The sequence below is a fragment of the Thalassophryne amazonica genome, chromosome 10, assembly GCF_902500255.1.
Source record: "Thalassophryne amazonica chromosome 10, fThaAma1.1, whole genome shotgun sequence".
Classification (NCBI taxonomy): Eukaryota; Metazoa; Chordata; class Actinopteri; order Batrachoidiformes; family Batrachoididae; genus Thalassophryne; species Thalassophryne amazonica.
The window spans coordinates 62,112,500-62,125,352 of record NC_047112.1 but is presented as its reverse complement, the minus strand read 5'-3'; the positions used below and the strand labels follow the sequence as shown (position 1 = coordinate 62,125,352).

The following is a 12,853-nucleotide window of genomic DNA, read 5'->3' as shown; positions in this document are numbered from 1 at the left end:
CTGTAGCTGGTTTAGTAGTAAAAAGGGAGTGGATCGATTACATTGTACATACACCAGGTAGTATTGTAGAAGGCTGAGCACTTGCGGTTTAAATGCACTGCCAAATGCAAAGGGTGAATTTGATATACGCTGTGTTGCACCAAGAACAGTATGTCATGTGAGCATAGCAACAGACTGTCTGTCTGAACAGGCAAACAGGCTTTGTTTTTGTGCCGTTTGCTACTTTCAAACTCTGATAGATTTACTAATCATTACAATCTTTTCACGCTTTCTAAAAGAGGCCATTGGAGTTGTTCCAAAATGGATACTTTCCATTTATTTTACTGCCAAGTTGTATTGAATATAATGTGGGGAAAAATGTTTCAGAGTTCAGATAAAATTTTCATCATTGTGAGACACTCCTGCCTGGCTATTCTGCTTTACAGTTTTTTCAAACTACCATTGTACTCAGCCAATTTGCTGTCACTTGAGTCTCTTTATCATCTCCTGGATGCGCCCAGCTGGCTAAAATGCCTGGCAACTGTAACTAAGGGGCAGGCATAAATGTACGAAGGTTTGTGTTAAATAAAGAAAATATAAAATACCCAGAAAAGACACAATCTTGGAGGGAGCTGACGATAGAACTCCTTTTAAGCACATTAAATTTTTACACTGGGCACTCTATAAATGAAATGTTCTTTTGTCTTTATGTGAGCAAAGGAGTGGATTACTCCTTTTTTTCCCCTAAGTGTATCAAGTATTATTTATTTTCCTACTTTGATTTAGGAACAGAAGTGGAACTGAGAGCATGCTCTGTTTACATTCACAGTGCCACATCCAGACCTGGAAGCTTCATGGTGCAACCAGTCTACATTGTCCATTGGAGTGTTTGGGGATGAAAGCTTGATTTATGCTTGCCATTGTCAGTCTAGAGGACAGGAGGGGTGCTTCTGACAAATGACATGTTGGTGGGCTTGAAGGACTTGAGCCTTTTGAATTTTGTGTGCTTCTTACTTTGTGAACAATAAAAACTTACAGTTTGAAGTTGTATTGGTAGAAATGTAGTATCCCCAATGTAATTAAAAGATTACAGCATGCACTGCCACTAAACAGACTGAAGTTGAATGTATGACACAGCAGAAGGTAAATATTCAAAATGTACACAATATTTTTACTGAATCAGGTTAGGTCTGGCAGCATGCGCTGCTGTTGCATCCACCACACTATGGGACCACATTAGTCCTGGATTGCAACCACTCAGGTAGACAACAGTCCATCCCCACCTCTCAAATGTAACTAGTAATGAAATCAATCCATCAGCTGCAGCCTGGTGAAACATGGGCGTCCCCGTGGCCTTCTCCAGGTGCTGGGGTCCTCAAAATTGAGACACCTGCCTTCTAGATCATACACAGAAATGTATCACTTGGCTGAAATGTCATAGCTGATGTTCCTTCACAATGTAAGTGATCCTTATCTCATCTTAACTGAATCTATGATGATAATTGTTCTTTATACACATGGAACCTGTTGTCATAGTTTCACTTTAGCTAAAGGTGAAGAACTGCTTTGAAAGAAGCAGAATGAACTGAAGCCACTGTTGCCCAGGACAAGATTAATTACAAAAACCCGCTGTTCATGAAATGGACCTTAGTAAATGAAACATAATAAGGATATATGGGCCAGAGAGGTGTAACACATAAAAACAGAGGAGTTCAATTGGGAGGGCACTAGTCGTTTAGACTCCCAGAGATAATTACTGTGTAAATAGGAAATGTATCCACATGTACCTCAGGAAGAAATCAACTTTGAGAGATTGAATAATGTGTCAGGGAGCCCCAGGTGCAGCCAGGAGGGGAGGAGGTGGAGCGATGAGAAAGAGAGAGGTTTGTGTGTGTGGCGGGATTGAGTGTGCGAGGTAGAGCGATTGTGTGGAGAGGGAGGGAGGGAAGTGTAAGCCAGTCACAGCATCTCCTTCTCACTGCACCAGGGCTGAGGGACTCTTCATCCCCTCGCTTCCCTCGCTGCAGATTTAAGTCATTTCCATCAGCGCAGTCATGTTTTTTTTTTAACACCCTTTTTAACTTGCTGCATTTGATGCATTACCTTAATTTCAGATCAAGACCAGAGGATTTCTTCAATGGAAACACAGCTTGTCGTGCTACATGGAAATGAAGTAGGATATTTGAAGAGGACAGTGCTGAAAACTGGGACTGAGGCTGGGACTCCTATTTTCCTTTTGTCCCTTTTTGTCCCCTTTTTGTTCAGGGTGACTGACGTACTGAGAGAGGGAGAATGGAGTTGAAGGCAAGGCTGAAAGATCCCATACCTCTACAAGTAAAGAGAAGATGCACAAGAAAGGATGAAGGCATGCACGACTAAGAAAAGGATAGTTTCTACTCGCAGTTACCTTGAAGATCCTGATCCATCCCTGATTCAAACAAAAACTTTATGGGTTGACCAAGTGGATTGATCATCACATGCCTCCCTGCCGGCATGTGCCACAGGATTGCTGAGAAGCTGATGTGAGTAGAGCTCTGAGTTATTCAGCTGGCCTCTCCTTGCTTCTGGAGAGTCCCTTTACGTGCCTGGGTGGGAGTGTGTCTTTCAACACTTCCTTCAAATACTGGACCATAACACTTACTTATCTTTTACATCCTGGAATCTGCACCACTGGATGGCAAGTTGACATATTTGGATATAAACTTTGAGCTCCTTGAATGACAGCACATACACATATGTTTTCACGTGCTTGGCTATTACCTCGTTTTGTTTGGGGATGCCTTGTAAAAAGATTTTGCCTCCAGCACTGTGTGTCCCGACAGCTATGGCATTATCTCCTGCGGAGAGCCCCATGTTGTTCTAGCCTGTGTCTGTTTTCATTCAGACAATAGCTGGGCATACATGGGCTCCAGACACTGACAAGAGGACCACCAAAATAAGGGAAGCCTGCTGTTCCACAGTAAACATCCTTTTACCCGTGGCACAGGGAAATGTTGACAGGCTGAGATATATATATATATATATATATATATATATATATATATATATATATAGACTTGGATGGATGTAATTTTGTTCTCCAGACTGCATCAGCAGACTACTAAGCACCTTTTTACTTTCCTAAATCAATAATTACCTGAAATGCTTTTCTGAAAGGTAATGATGCTTAATATGTTTTTGGATCCATACATGTGCAATGGGATTCATGTGCTAAATACTTTTAAGTATCATCTAAAGATCTGCTTCTAAGGATTTGCTTCATGGCCTGCATCAGACTCCTTGATGGCTCATCAACCTTGCTTTTTCTGTGCCTTATGCTTTACTGAAGATAATTTGTGATCCCCATCTCCTAGTGGCAAACCTCATCAGAATCAGGAAATGAGTCCAGAGTGGCAGGCAAAGCAGAAAGAATGCTTGTTTTCTGGTTAGTTGTTGGCCACAAGACTAATGCTGTCCTCATTTTCACATTCCAAGGAATAGTTTTCCCTGACTGCTGCCCACTCGCTGCTTTCACTACCGATGCTTGAATGGAAATAGCTACCTGAACTGGTTGTTCTACCTTCCTGCAGGCAGTATTGATTTCCCTGCTGCTAGTGTTTATTTGATTGAGACCCAGCTATGTGAGAGTTGGGCAAAAGAGCGATTAAATGTGTGAGAGTACAGTGCTCTGTGAACTAAGGGAGGCTGCAGTCACCCGTTGAGGTGTGGAGGGAAGCAGACAGTTCTCCAGTTTCAGGCCAGCTGCCTCATTGCTGCCACACTACAAACCTGACCCACCTGGCTAGCACCCAGAACAATGAACCAGTCTGAAATGACAGCAGGCCCAGTGCTCTCTGCCAACAGCAGCGATGGACACATGTTCATTGGCAGATCCTCCAACCACTCCTGTCCTCTTGGCTGGGGACTAAATGAAGGTCTAGAGGCCTGCATCCTGGAGACTGCTGTCATTGTGCTTTTGACAGTGCTCATTATTGCAGGGAATCTGACAGTGATATTTGTGTTCCACTGTGCCCCTCTATTACACCACTACACCACCAGCTACTTCATCCAGACCATGGCCTATGCTGATCTCTTGGTTGGTCTAAGCTGCCTAGTACCCACTCTGTCTCTGCTCCACTACCCAGCAGGTGTCCAGGAGCCCTTCACCTGCCAGATCTTCAGCTATGTCATCTCTGTTCTTAAGAGCGTTTCAATGGCCTGCTTGGCCTGTATCAGTGTGGACCGCTACCTGGCCATAACCAAACCACTATCCTACAACCAACTGGTTACGCCATGTCGCCTACGAGGTTGTATCTCTCTCATCTGGGTGTACTCTAGCCTGGTCTTCTTGCCCTCTTTTTTTGGGTGGGGCAAGCCAGGCTATCATGGGGATATCTTTGAATGGTGTGCACACTCCTGGCCTACCTCTGCCCTCTTTACAGGGTTTGTGGTCTGTCTGCTCTATGCACCTGCTGCCCTTGTGGTCTGTTTTACTTATTATCATATATTTCGCATTTGCCAGCAGCACAACAGGGAGATCAGTGAGCGGCGTGCACGTTTTCCTAGCCAAGAAATGGAAGCTGGTGAGGCAGGTGGTGGGCATAACAGCGGGCGGGATGGACCAGATCGGCGCTATGCTATGGTACTGTTCCGCATCACAAGTGTTTTCTATGTGCTGTGGCTACCATATATCATCTACTTCCTGCTGGAGAGCTCTCATGTACTCGATAGCCCTGCCCTTTCCTTCATCACCACCTGGCTGGCCATTAGCAACAGCTTTTGTAACTGTGTAATCTACAGTCTGTCAAATAGTGTGTTCCGCCTAGGCATGCGTAGGCTCTCACAGACAATTTGCTCTTTCAGTCACTGTGCAGCTGATGACAGAGACTTTGGGGAGCCTAAGCCAAGGAAGAGAGCCAACTCGTGCTCTATCTGAATTGATGGCTTCCGTAGAATGAGGAAGGTCTGTTTGAAACACAAGGTTCGGTCAGATCGGCACACAGAAATGATCACACAGACTGCATTTTGCTAGAATAAAAAGGCGTATATTTATTCCCCACAAAAGCAGTTACATCAAACACAAGTGGTTGCAGCGCATTTTTCTCTTACCGTGACGCCTTTAAGGTGGAGAGCCAACACCTTCAGCAGAGTGCGCCTGTCAACCGGCTGGGCGTTCGTACGTTAACCCGCAGCAGACTCTGTTGAAGCATGGTTCTACTCCCTTTTTTCTAGTGTGTCCGCGAAGGGAGGGTGAGTGGCCAACTCAACCTCCCTGGCGCACATAATTTCTTTAATCAACAGGCATCTGAAAGTTATTTTCTCTCTCTTACAAAGACATAATAAAAGCAGCTCTTCGCTCCCAGTTCCGAATGATCCCAGCATGCTTCACTCCCAGTCGTTAGTGGCTACAAAAAACAAAGTCATGCTATCAGTGTAATAATAAGTACATCCAGCTCTTCGCTCCCAGTTCAGACTGACCCCAGAGTGCTAAAACAAAATTAAATAACAAATACATTCTCAGGGTTACTTTAAGACAGGTGCAAAACAGCACAATAACATTTTTATTATACAAGGTCCTATACAGCATCTCAGCAAGGGTTCCATCTGTTTAACTTCAAATGAAATTGGCAGCACAACAAACCGGAAACAAAGACTGTTGTAAGAGTCTGTCCTCTGACACCAGTGCTATTTCTTTGGCCATGAAAAACCATGGTTTATTCCATTTTTCGTAGTTTGAAGGAAGTACAGTATCACAAATATTTAATGAGGGATGAGCACTGTTTGGTGGCTTCTACTCTTATACTGTATGTCGTTATCAAATTAGCTCTAGGGGGGAGACAAAGTATTAATTCCAAAAGAGTCATGAATATTTCCTGTATATTGCTGCATTATTAAATAGCTATTAAATTGAGTTAATTCTTGTGAATTAGTGCAACCTCTCACTGGATATTGGCAAACCTTCAAACGTTGCTACATAAAATCGGCACTCATTTCAGCTCACTAACCCATTAAAGCTTATAAAGCAAAAATGGACATTTTATCTATAAGCACATGGTGACATTGATCAGAGCCATTATAATGCTCTTAAAGAGCATGCCATCAATGGCCTCGACTGTTTTTTTGAAAGAAAAAGAAAGAAAGTAGTCATTTTTTACTGAAAAAATGTTTTGGGACTCATTATGTGGGAATGTTGAGAGGACTGTATGGGCAAAGTATTGTGATAGGGTCACTGGGCAATCAGTGATCTGTTCATATGTCAAAATTTGGGTAAAGCAGCTCTGTAAAAGAAAAAAAAAACAGATAATGCAATAATTCACAGAAATGCTTGACAGCAGAGAATGATGTTACTGTGCAGATATATAGTTGAGGTAAAGTTTAGGTAAACATCCTTCAACAACACATTAAGCCAAGGATGACACAACAGTCATAATTCACGAGAGAAGCATAAAACCTTAAGTAGTGCTGAATAAGAAAATTTTTGACAGGAATAAAGTTTTCACATATTATGTTTTCAGTTGTTGATGGCATATGTTATTCTGGCTCAAATAATGTTTACCAATCACCAAAAAATATGTCGCGATTGTAACTGGACCAAATGGATCGGTGCACTCGGACTAGAAAATGCACTATTTCCAGAATTAAGCCAACCGATGAGTTGGGCTTAACCTTGATAAACAGTGAGTCTTAAATTGGAGTCAACTTAAATTCTTGCCAGAAAGTTGCTGTGAATGCTACAGTGTTTTTCCTAACTTCCATGCTTATACTGAACATTCCATTGCCTTTGGTGTAGCTTTCCTATAGGTCATACAGTAGTGGCTGTCTTTTCTAATTAGCACATAATGTTGTGTTCTTTTGCTTGATCATCCCACTTTGGGGAAACCCGAAGACTGTTCCCCCAATCAGGGATTTTTGAGATACAATGCAGAGGATGCTTGCTAAAATAGCACTTTACAGATTGCCTTTGTCACAATACAGTTGTTTAGTTGGTCCAGTCAGTTTGCGTTGTACATTCCCCCGAACATTTTTCTTGAAAAAGTATTACATTGCCACATACTATAGCCTTTGACTTGTACTGATTTTTTTTTTTTTTTTTTTTTTTTTTTTTTTTTTATGTAGTAATGATGGTCATCATTTCTTTGAATCTTGTCTTTGCTCCTGTCCCCTTGGTAATGTACCTGCTGCTCCATTTTGCACTGCTAAACAGTATCGTGTATAAGTAATTCCTGATTTTAAAGCTGAATGAGGTCTTTTTTACCACTAAAGATAGGAACACATCAAGCTTATTATAAGCTTCTTAAAATGGAAAAAAAACAGAATACCATGAGCATCTCATTGATGTTCACCAATGAATGTAAATCCATTATTGTGTTGAGTATTACTGGTTTGCGCTGTCCACATTTGACAAAACTTATTCTCTTTGGGTGTTAGTTCACTAGCCACTGTTCTGTTTTGCTCTCTGCACATCTTCATCACTCCTCATGAGATAAATTCCATTTTCTTAATAATTATCCAAGGTTTTATAAGCATTTGATGGTCTAGATAATTCAGCTAATGTGAAATGTGTTCAGGTTCCAAGTAGGCATTGAATTTCTTTTCGATCGCCTGTATGTATAGTTCTTTCACCACAGCAGGAGTCATTTTGGTAAATCATGATATAACAAACATGCTACTTTATGCAGATTTAATGAATTACAGATTGTATGTGCCTACGGATGTATTTTCCCGGAAAAGTGGGAAAATGATTTTTGGAAGTCGAACATCCTGCACTTTATTTTTTCTAGCTAGGTAGTGTCACACATTGGAATTTGCTTTTTGTGATAATTTTAGATATGATTCCATTTATCTAAACACTGGTGATGCTCTTTTATCCATCACAATTGATGGCTGCCTCTTAAGTGTGTACATGATCTTTCAGAATTATGTATCATATCTCTAATCTGGGAGGAGAAGACAGAATATATTTGTTTCTGTCTTGTCTGTGTCTTTCAGTAGCTGTATGACCTGGCTTGTAACATGAGAACACAGCATAGACCTACAGTGTAGAAGTGTCAAATAAGATTTATTTTAATAGTGTTTTGGTGATAATCTGGAACAACATTTATTGGGTAGTAGATGAAAGTCATACTCTGTAAGTGCTGTTGTGACAAGAAATGAAAAGGGAAAAAAAAACAAGGCTGCACACAACATACAAGAGCAGAAGGCAATTAAACATTAGCCTAAATACAATATCCTGGTTTTTGCTGTGTGATCTAATAAAAAATTAATTATTGCTGTTGAAGTTGAAAATTAGTTTTTGTTTATTTATTTTTATCATACATTGTACAAATATGCATTTCTTGGGTGTGAATTTTTTTTGCAGGTTTTGTGCATTATTTGTCTTGGCTCAGGGTTGTTGAACTCATAGAGCCAATAAATGAATATTTAAATGACATTTTGTTTATATGTGTGTGTATTACACTGACCAAACAGAAGTTGTACAAAATGAAAACTGTCATGATGTTTTTATTGTCTCTTCAAGTGCATTGGTAGGGGGCTTCTAGAGAAAATAGTTTGTTTACACAATGTCTATTTATTTATTTATTGAGTCGGAATTAAACATTTACACAATATACATGCTGTATATGGGTATACTGTCTGTAAGGTTTGTGTATCTGTTTTTAGCCTGTTGTGCAGCAAAAAAGTGACAAACTTTGATAAACTATTTAGTGGCAACCATTTAATTAACTAGGCTGCTGTTGTTTCAGTTAGGGAAAGGAGTCTGTTAAATAATTCAGTATCTATTTTTTTATTTATTTTATCAAAAGCTATGGTTTTCCTGTTGCTGCCAGCCCAATAAAGGCGAAACTAGTAGAAATTTCTCACTCTAGTTTTTTTGTGAAGTCTGTTTGATTCAGTTGTAGCATTTATTACCAGGGTGTCTGGCGTTGAATTTGCAGAAAATTAATGGATGTAGTTAATGTAGTAGCTACAGCAAAGGGCTTGTGATCAGAGGATCCTTGGTTAAAATCTCTTTTAGACCTGAAAATAACCAAGGGCCTTTGGGAAAGGTCCTTGACCCTCAAGCGACTGAGTGGGGTCATGTATGACCCCAGGCATATATGTTTGTGCATAATTCCTCCAATTCAAATGGGGGAAAAAATCCTACCATGAATTTGTCAGTCTCTATGTGCTCATAGAAATTTGCAAGGACCAGCTGTTTCGTGTGGTAACTACAATCCAAACTTGTGCGAGGTCACTAATGACCCCAGGGAGATCTGTGGGATTTTTAATATAGCTTTAGATGGTATCCTAATTTGCCAACTTTAATCATTATATGTTACTGTTTTATAGGGAAGCCTGGCCAACAGACCTAGAATAGCAAGATTTACAGCTGCACAAGCATTGAAAATAATTCTTTGATGCTCAGAGTGAGAATGAAAATAGTCTCATTGATGGAAATGAGTCAGCATCAGACAGAGATGTCCGGCCACCCTGATATAGAATCATTATGGAATATTGTGATGCTATAACTGTCCTACCATGTTGTAATACATATTGTACTCAACAAAACTTCACTTTTTATGATGTATTGTTTTCATTGTTGATGCAAAGAAATAAAATGCAAAGAAGTAAAATGCAAAGAAATTAAAGGTAATGTGCATTTTACATGATGTAACAGACAAGGTAATCAGTGTGTGTTTTTGCCTACTTTTTGGTAAAGTAAATATCAAATTCCATACCTCACCATGTTAAATGATGGACAACTATATTAGGGAGTGTACTAAATATGAAGAACACTAAAACAATCATTTATATAGAGGTATTCCAATAATACATCAAATGGGTTCATAAATGACCCCACTCGGTCATATTAGTGGCTAAAATAGCTCAGTCGCTTGAGTGTTAGTCCTTAAATTGCTCCCAGTGTGCAGTTGAGCCCTTTGCATGGCAGCACACTTGCCAAACCATAACCCATGGGTTGACCCACAAGTCAGGCAGTTGCAGATATGTTTGGTGAGAAAATGTTGCAGGTGTGGGCAGGGCGGGTCAAAATGTGACACAGCAAAGTTTCTACTTATTCATAATTTACAGATATGTTACACGCTCTCTAAATGGCAATCAACAGGCTAGATGGGATGTGATTTCTTTGAGCTTCTCTTTTCTCTTCTCCCTCTCACATGCACGCCAGAGTGCGCTTCCTGCTCCACAGCAATACATTTTAGCTGCAGCAATATGTATCGTTACACGGCAAATAGGCTGTTGCTATTTTTGACGGATGTTGGAGCTGAAATGCAACTGAATGGTCAATCAGATATCACTAATTATGTCATCATACCCTGTCAGCATGAACATTAACAGCACAACACACTGACCAATTATAGAATCACAGGGGAAAAAAATATTTTTCACTTTTCTCATCTATATTTGTACTTATTTGGGTTACATTTTTAGCAAAATTCAATATTTCCAGATAGATGCATGTGAATTTGCACTCTGTTTTGTTTGTGTGTTAAAAATAGGAAACCTTGTATGTTACTTCATTTAATATACATTTTTGGTTTGCTTTTAACCAGAAAATTGCTGCCCAAATATTATTTGATTTTCTGTGTTCAAAAAATTACTTCTCTGCAAGTAATCATTCCTTTTCCTTTACTGTTCCTGCATATTGATGTACACTAGACTTAGACTTGTTTTTACTGTCATTCAGTAAAAACCATCACAGATGCTGTTACAGAATGAAATATTGACGCACTACTCAAATAGATGTAAAAACAGAATAAAGCACAGAATACAAGTCCAAGGTGTGTGATAGTGATAGATAAGTTTAAAAAAAACTATTACTAGCTGTCTCTGTACCTGTGTATACGCAACATACACCCACCCATCTTCAACCACTTAGTCCAATTAAGGGTCGGGGGGCTGTAGTCTATCCCAGCAGTCATAGAGCGCAAGGTGGGGTACACCCTGGACAGGACGCCAGTCTGTCACAGGGCCACATATAGACAAACATACACATTCACACCCGCACGCACACCTACAGACAATTTAAAGTATCCAATCCACCTAACCTGTGTGTCTTTGGATGTGGGAGGAAACTGAAGCACCCGGAGAGAACCCACACAAACATGAGGAGAACATGCAAACGCCACATAGAAAGGCCACAGGCGGGAAATGAACCCATGTCCGCAACATAGAATAAATAAAGGACACGAGATATTGCACAAATGAAAATGCTACAAGGATAACGTTATTACCACATCGTACAGTGTATTTTATATTTTTCATTCTATATTGCATATTTATTTCTATCAATTTGTATTTAACTGTCTTATGGCGGTTGGGTAAAAACTGTCCCTGAATCTGTGTGTTTTGCAACTCAGGCTACAGTACTGTCAACCTGAGGGCAGGTGGGAAAACGGATTGTTAAAGGGATGTGAAGTGTCCCTGATTGTCCTTCTTCCCCTGGACAAGCAGCGCTGTTCTGCGAGTTCCACATACAGGCAATTACCCAAAATTTCCTGTATATTCGCATTGTTAATTGTGCCGGTGGCATGGTCCAAGCAGAGGGTCACCCCTTTGAGTCTGGTCTGCTTGAGGTTTCTTCCTCAAATCATCAAAGGGAGTTTTTCCTTTCCACTGTTACCTGTGTGCTTGCTCTAGGGGTTGGTAAGGTTAGACCTTACTTGTGTGAAGCACCTTGAGGTGATTTTGTTGTGATGTGGAGCTATATAAATGATTTAAATTGAAATTGAGTTCACCAGTGGTCCGCACCCTGGCTCTAATAATCTCCAATGCTGCCCTCATGACCCTCCCAGTGTCTTCCTGTCTGCAAGGGTGCTACTTTCATCATCTATCACTATCATCTCTTTTCTCAACATCTTTATTACAGAACCTGATCCATTATTCTTACCCATAAAATTGGTCTTCACATTGAATTTGCCTTTTAAACAGCCACATTCTCAAAATCCCTTTGGGGGTTTAGAGGCACTAGGGAATAGGGAGGACTGTAATAGTAACAAGTGGGAGGACACTGGAAGTAGATAGGAACAGTTGAGCACAGGAAGGGTGTTGGGAAACAATGGCATGGGATAGGTGAAGGGGTGAGCTTTGTCGCAGGTTAAAACATAAGAACTAAAGAAAATGTCAGCTGGAGAAAAGAGAATAACTGAGGAACCAAAAGGGCATCAGTGAAAGGATGAGCGAAAACGGATATTTAGAGCTAAAAATGCTCAACTTTATAGGATATCTGAAAGTGTGTTCTGTCTTCTGCCTTGAATGGGTCACCAATCTCAACAGGAGTCACTTCAACATGACTGCTCCACAGTGTTCCATCTCAGGGTGGCGAAGTCTTCTGAAGCCTTGGGCTCTTCTTCATGTTTTGGGAGGTTGCTCAGGCTTCTTCTTCTTCTTTTTTTTTTTTTTTTTGAGGTCAAATAAATTGTAATTTATTAAAACAGAAACTATTTTACTACATTTACACGTTACTACGTGTCATTACTGCAGCAGCAGTAATGACAACAAAATCATTTGCCACATCATCTTGATGCCTACGGTTATTTCAATGGCATCCCTCTGAAATGCTTCCATAATATTCTTTATTGCAAAAGAGGGAAACAGTCTTAATAAAACGTTGTGGTTGTCATTTCTCATAAATCTGTAATTATTTGCAAAAATTGTGAAATTATTATTATTGCTGTTGTTGTAGTAGCATGCAATTCATTTATAAAGCCTCATGTTAATTGTAATCTACTCTGTTAACCTGTTTTTTGTTGGATGATTTAACAAAGTCTTAAAGTGGCATCAAAAATGTTTCATTTGTTGTGTATTGTATATTGCTCTATTTACAGTGAGGCAAATAAATATTTGATCCACTGTCAATTTTGCAAGTTTTCCCACCTACAAAGAATGGAGAGGT

The 12,853-nt window shown here is 40.1% G+C and overlaps 2 protein-coding genes across 2 annotated transcripts in view; both read left to right on the top strand.

Moving 5' to 3' along the window:
- rabgap1l (RAB GTPase activating protein 1-like) overlaps positions 1-12,853 on the top strand; it is a 422,326-nt gene that overhangs the window by 145,542 nt on the left and 263,931 nt on the right.
- On the top strand, positions 3,303-6,554 carry gpr52 (G protein-coupled receptor 52). Its single transcript, XM_034180107.1, has 2 exons — positions 3,303-4,921; positions 5,532-6,554. The coding sequence occupies exon 1, from the start codon at positions 3,776-3,778 to the stop codon at positions 4,892-4,894; it is 1,119 nt and encodes a 372-aa protein (XP_034035998.1). The 5' UTR covers positions 3,303-3,775; the 3' UTR covers positions 4,895-4,921; positions 5,532-6,554.

Bases quoted from the DNA above. Each gene is read 5' to 3' on its own strand.
- gpr52 (XM_034180107.1), top strand. From the start codon at position 3,776: ATGAACCAGTCTGAAATGACAGCAGGCCCAGTGCTCTCTGCCAACAGC.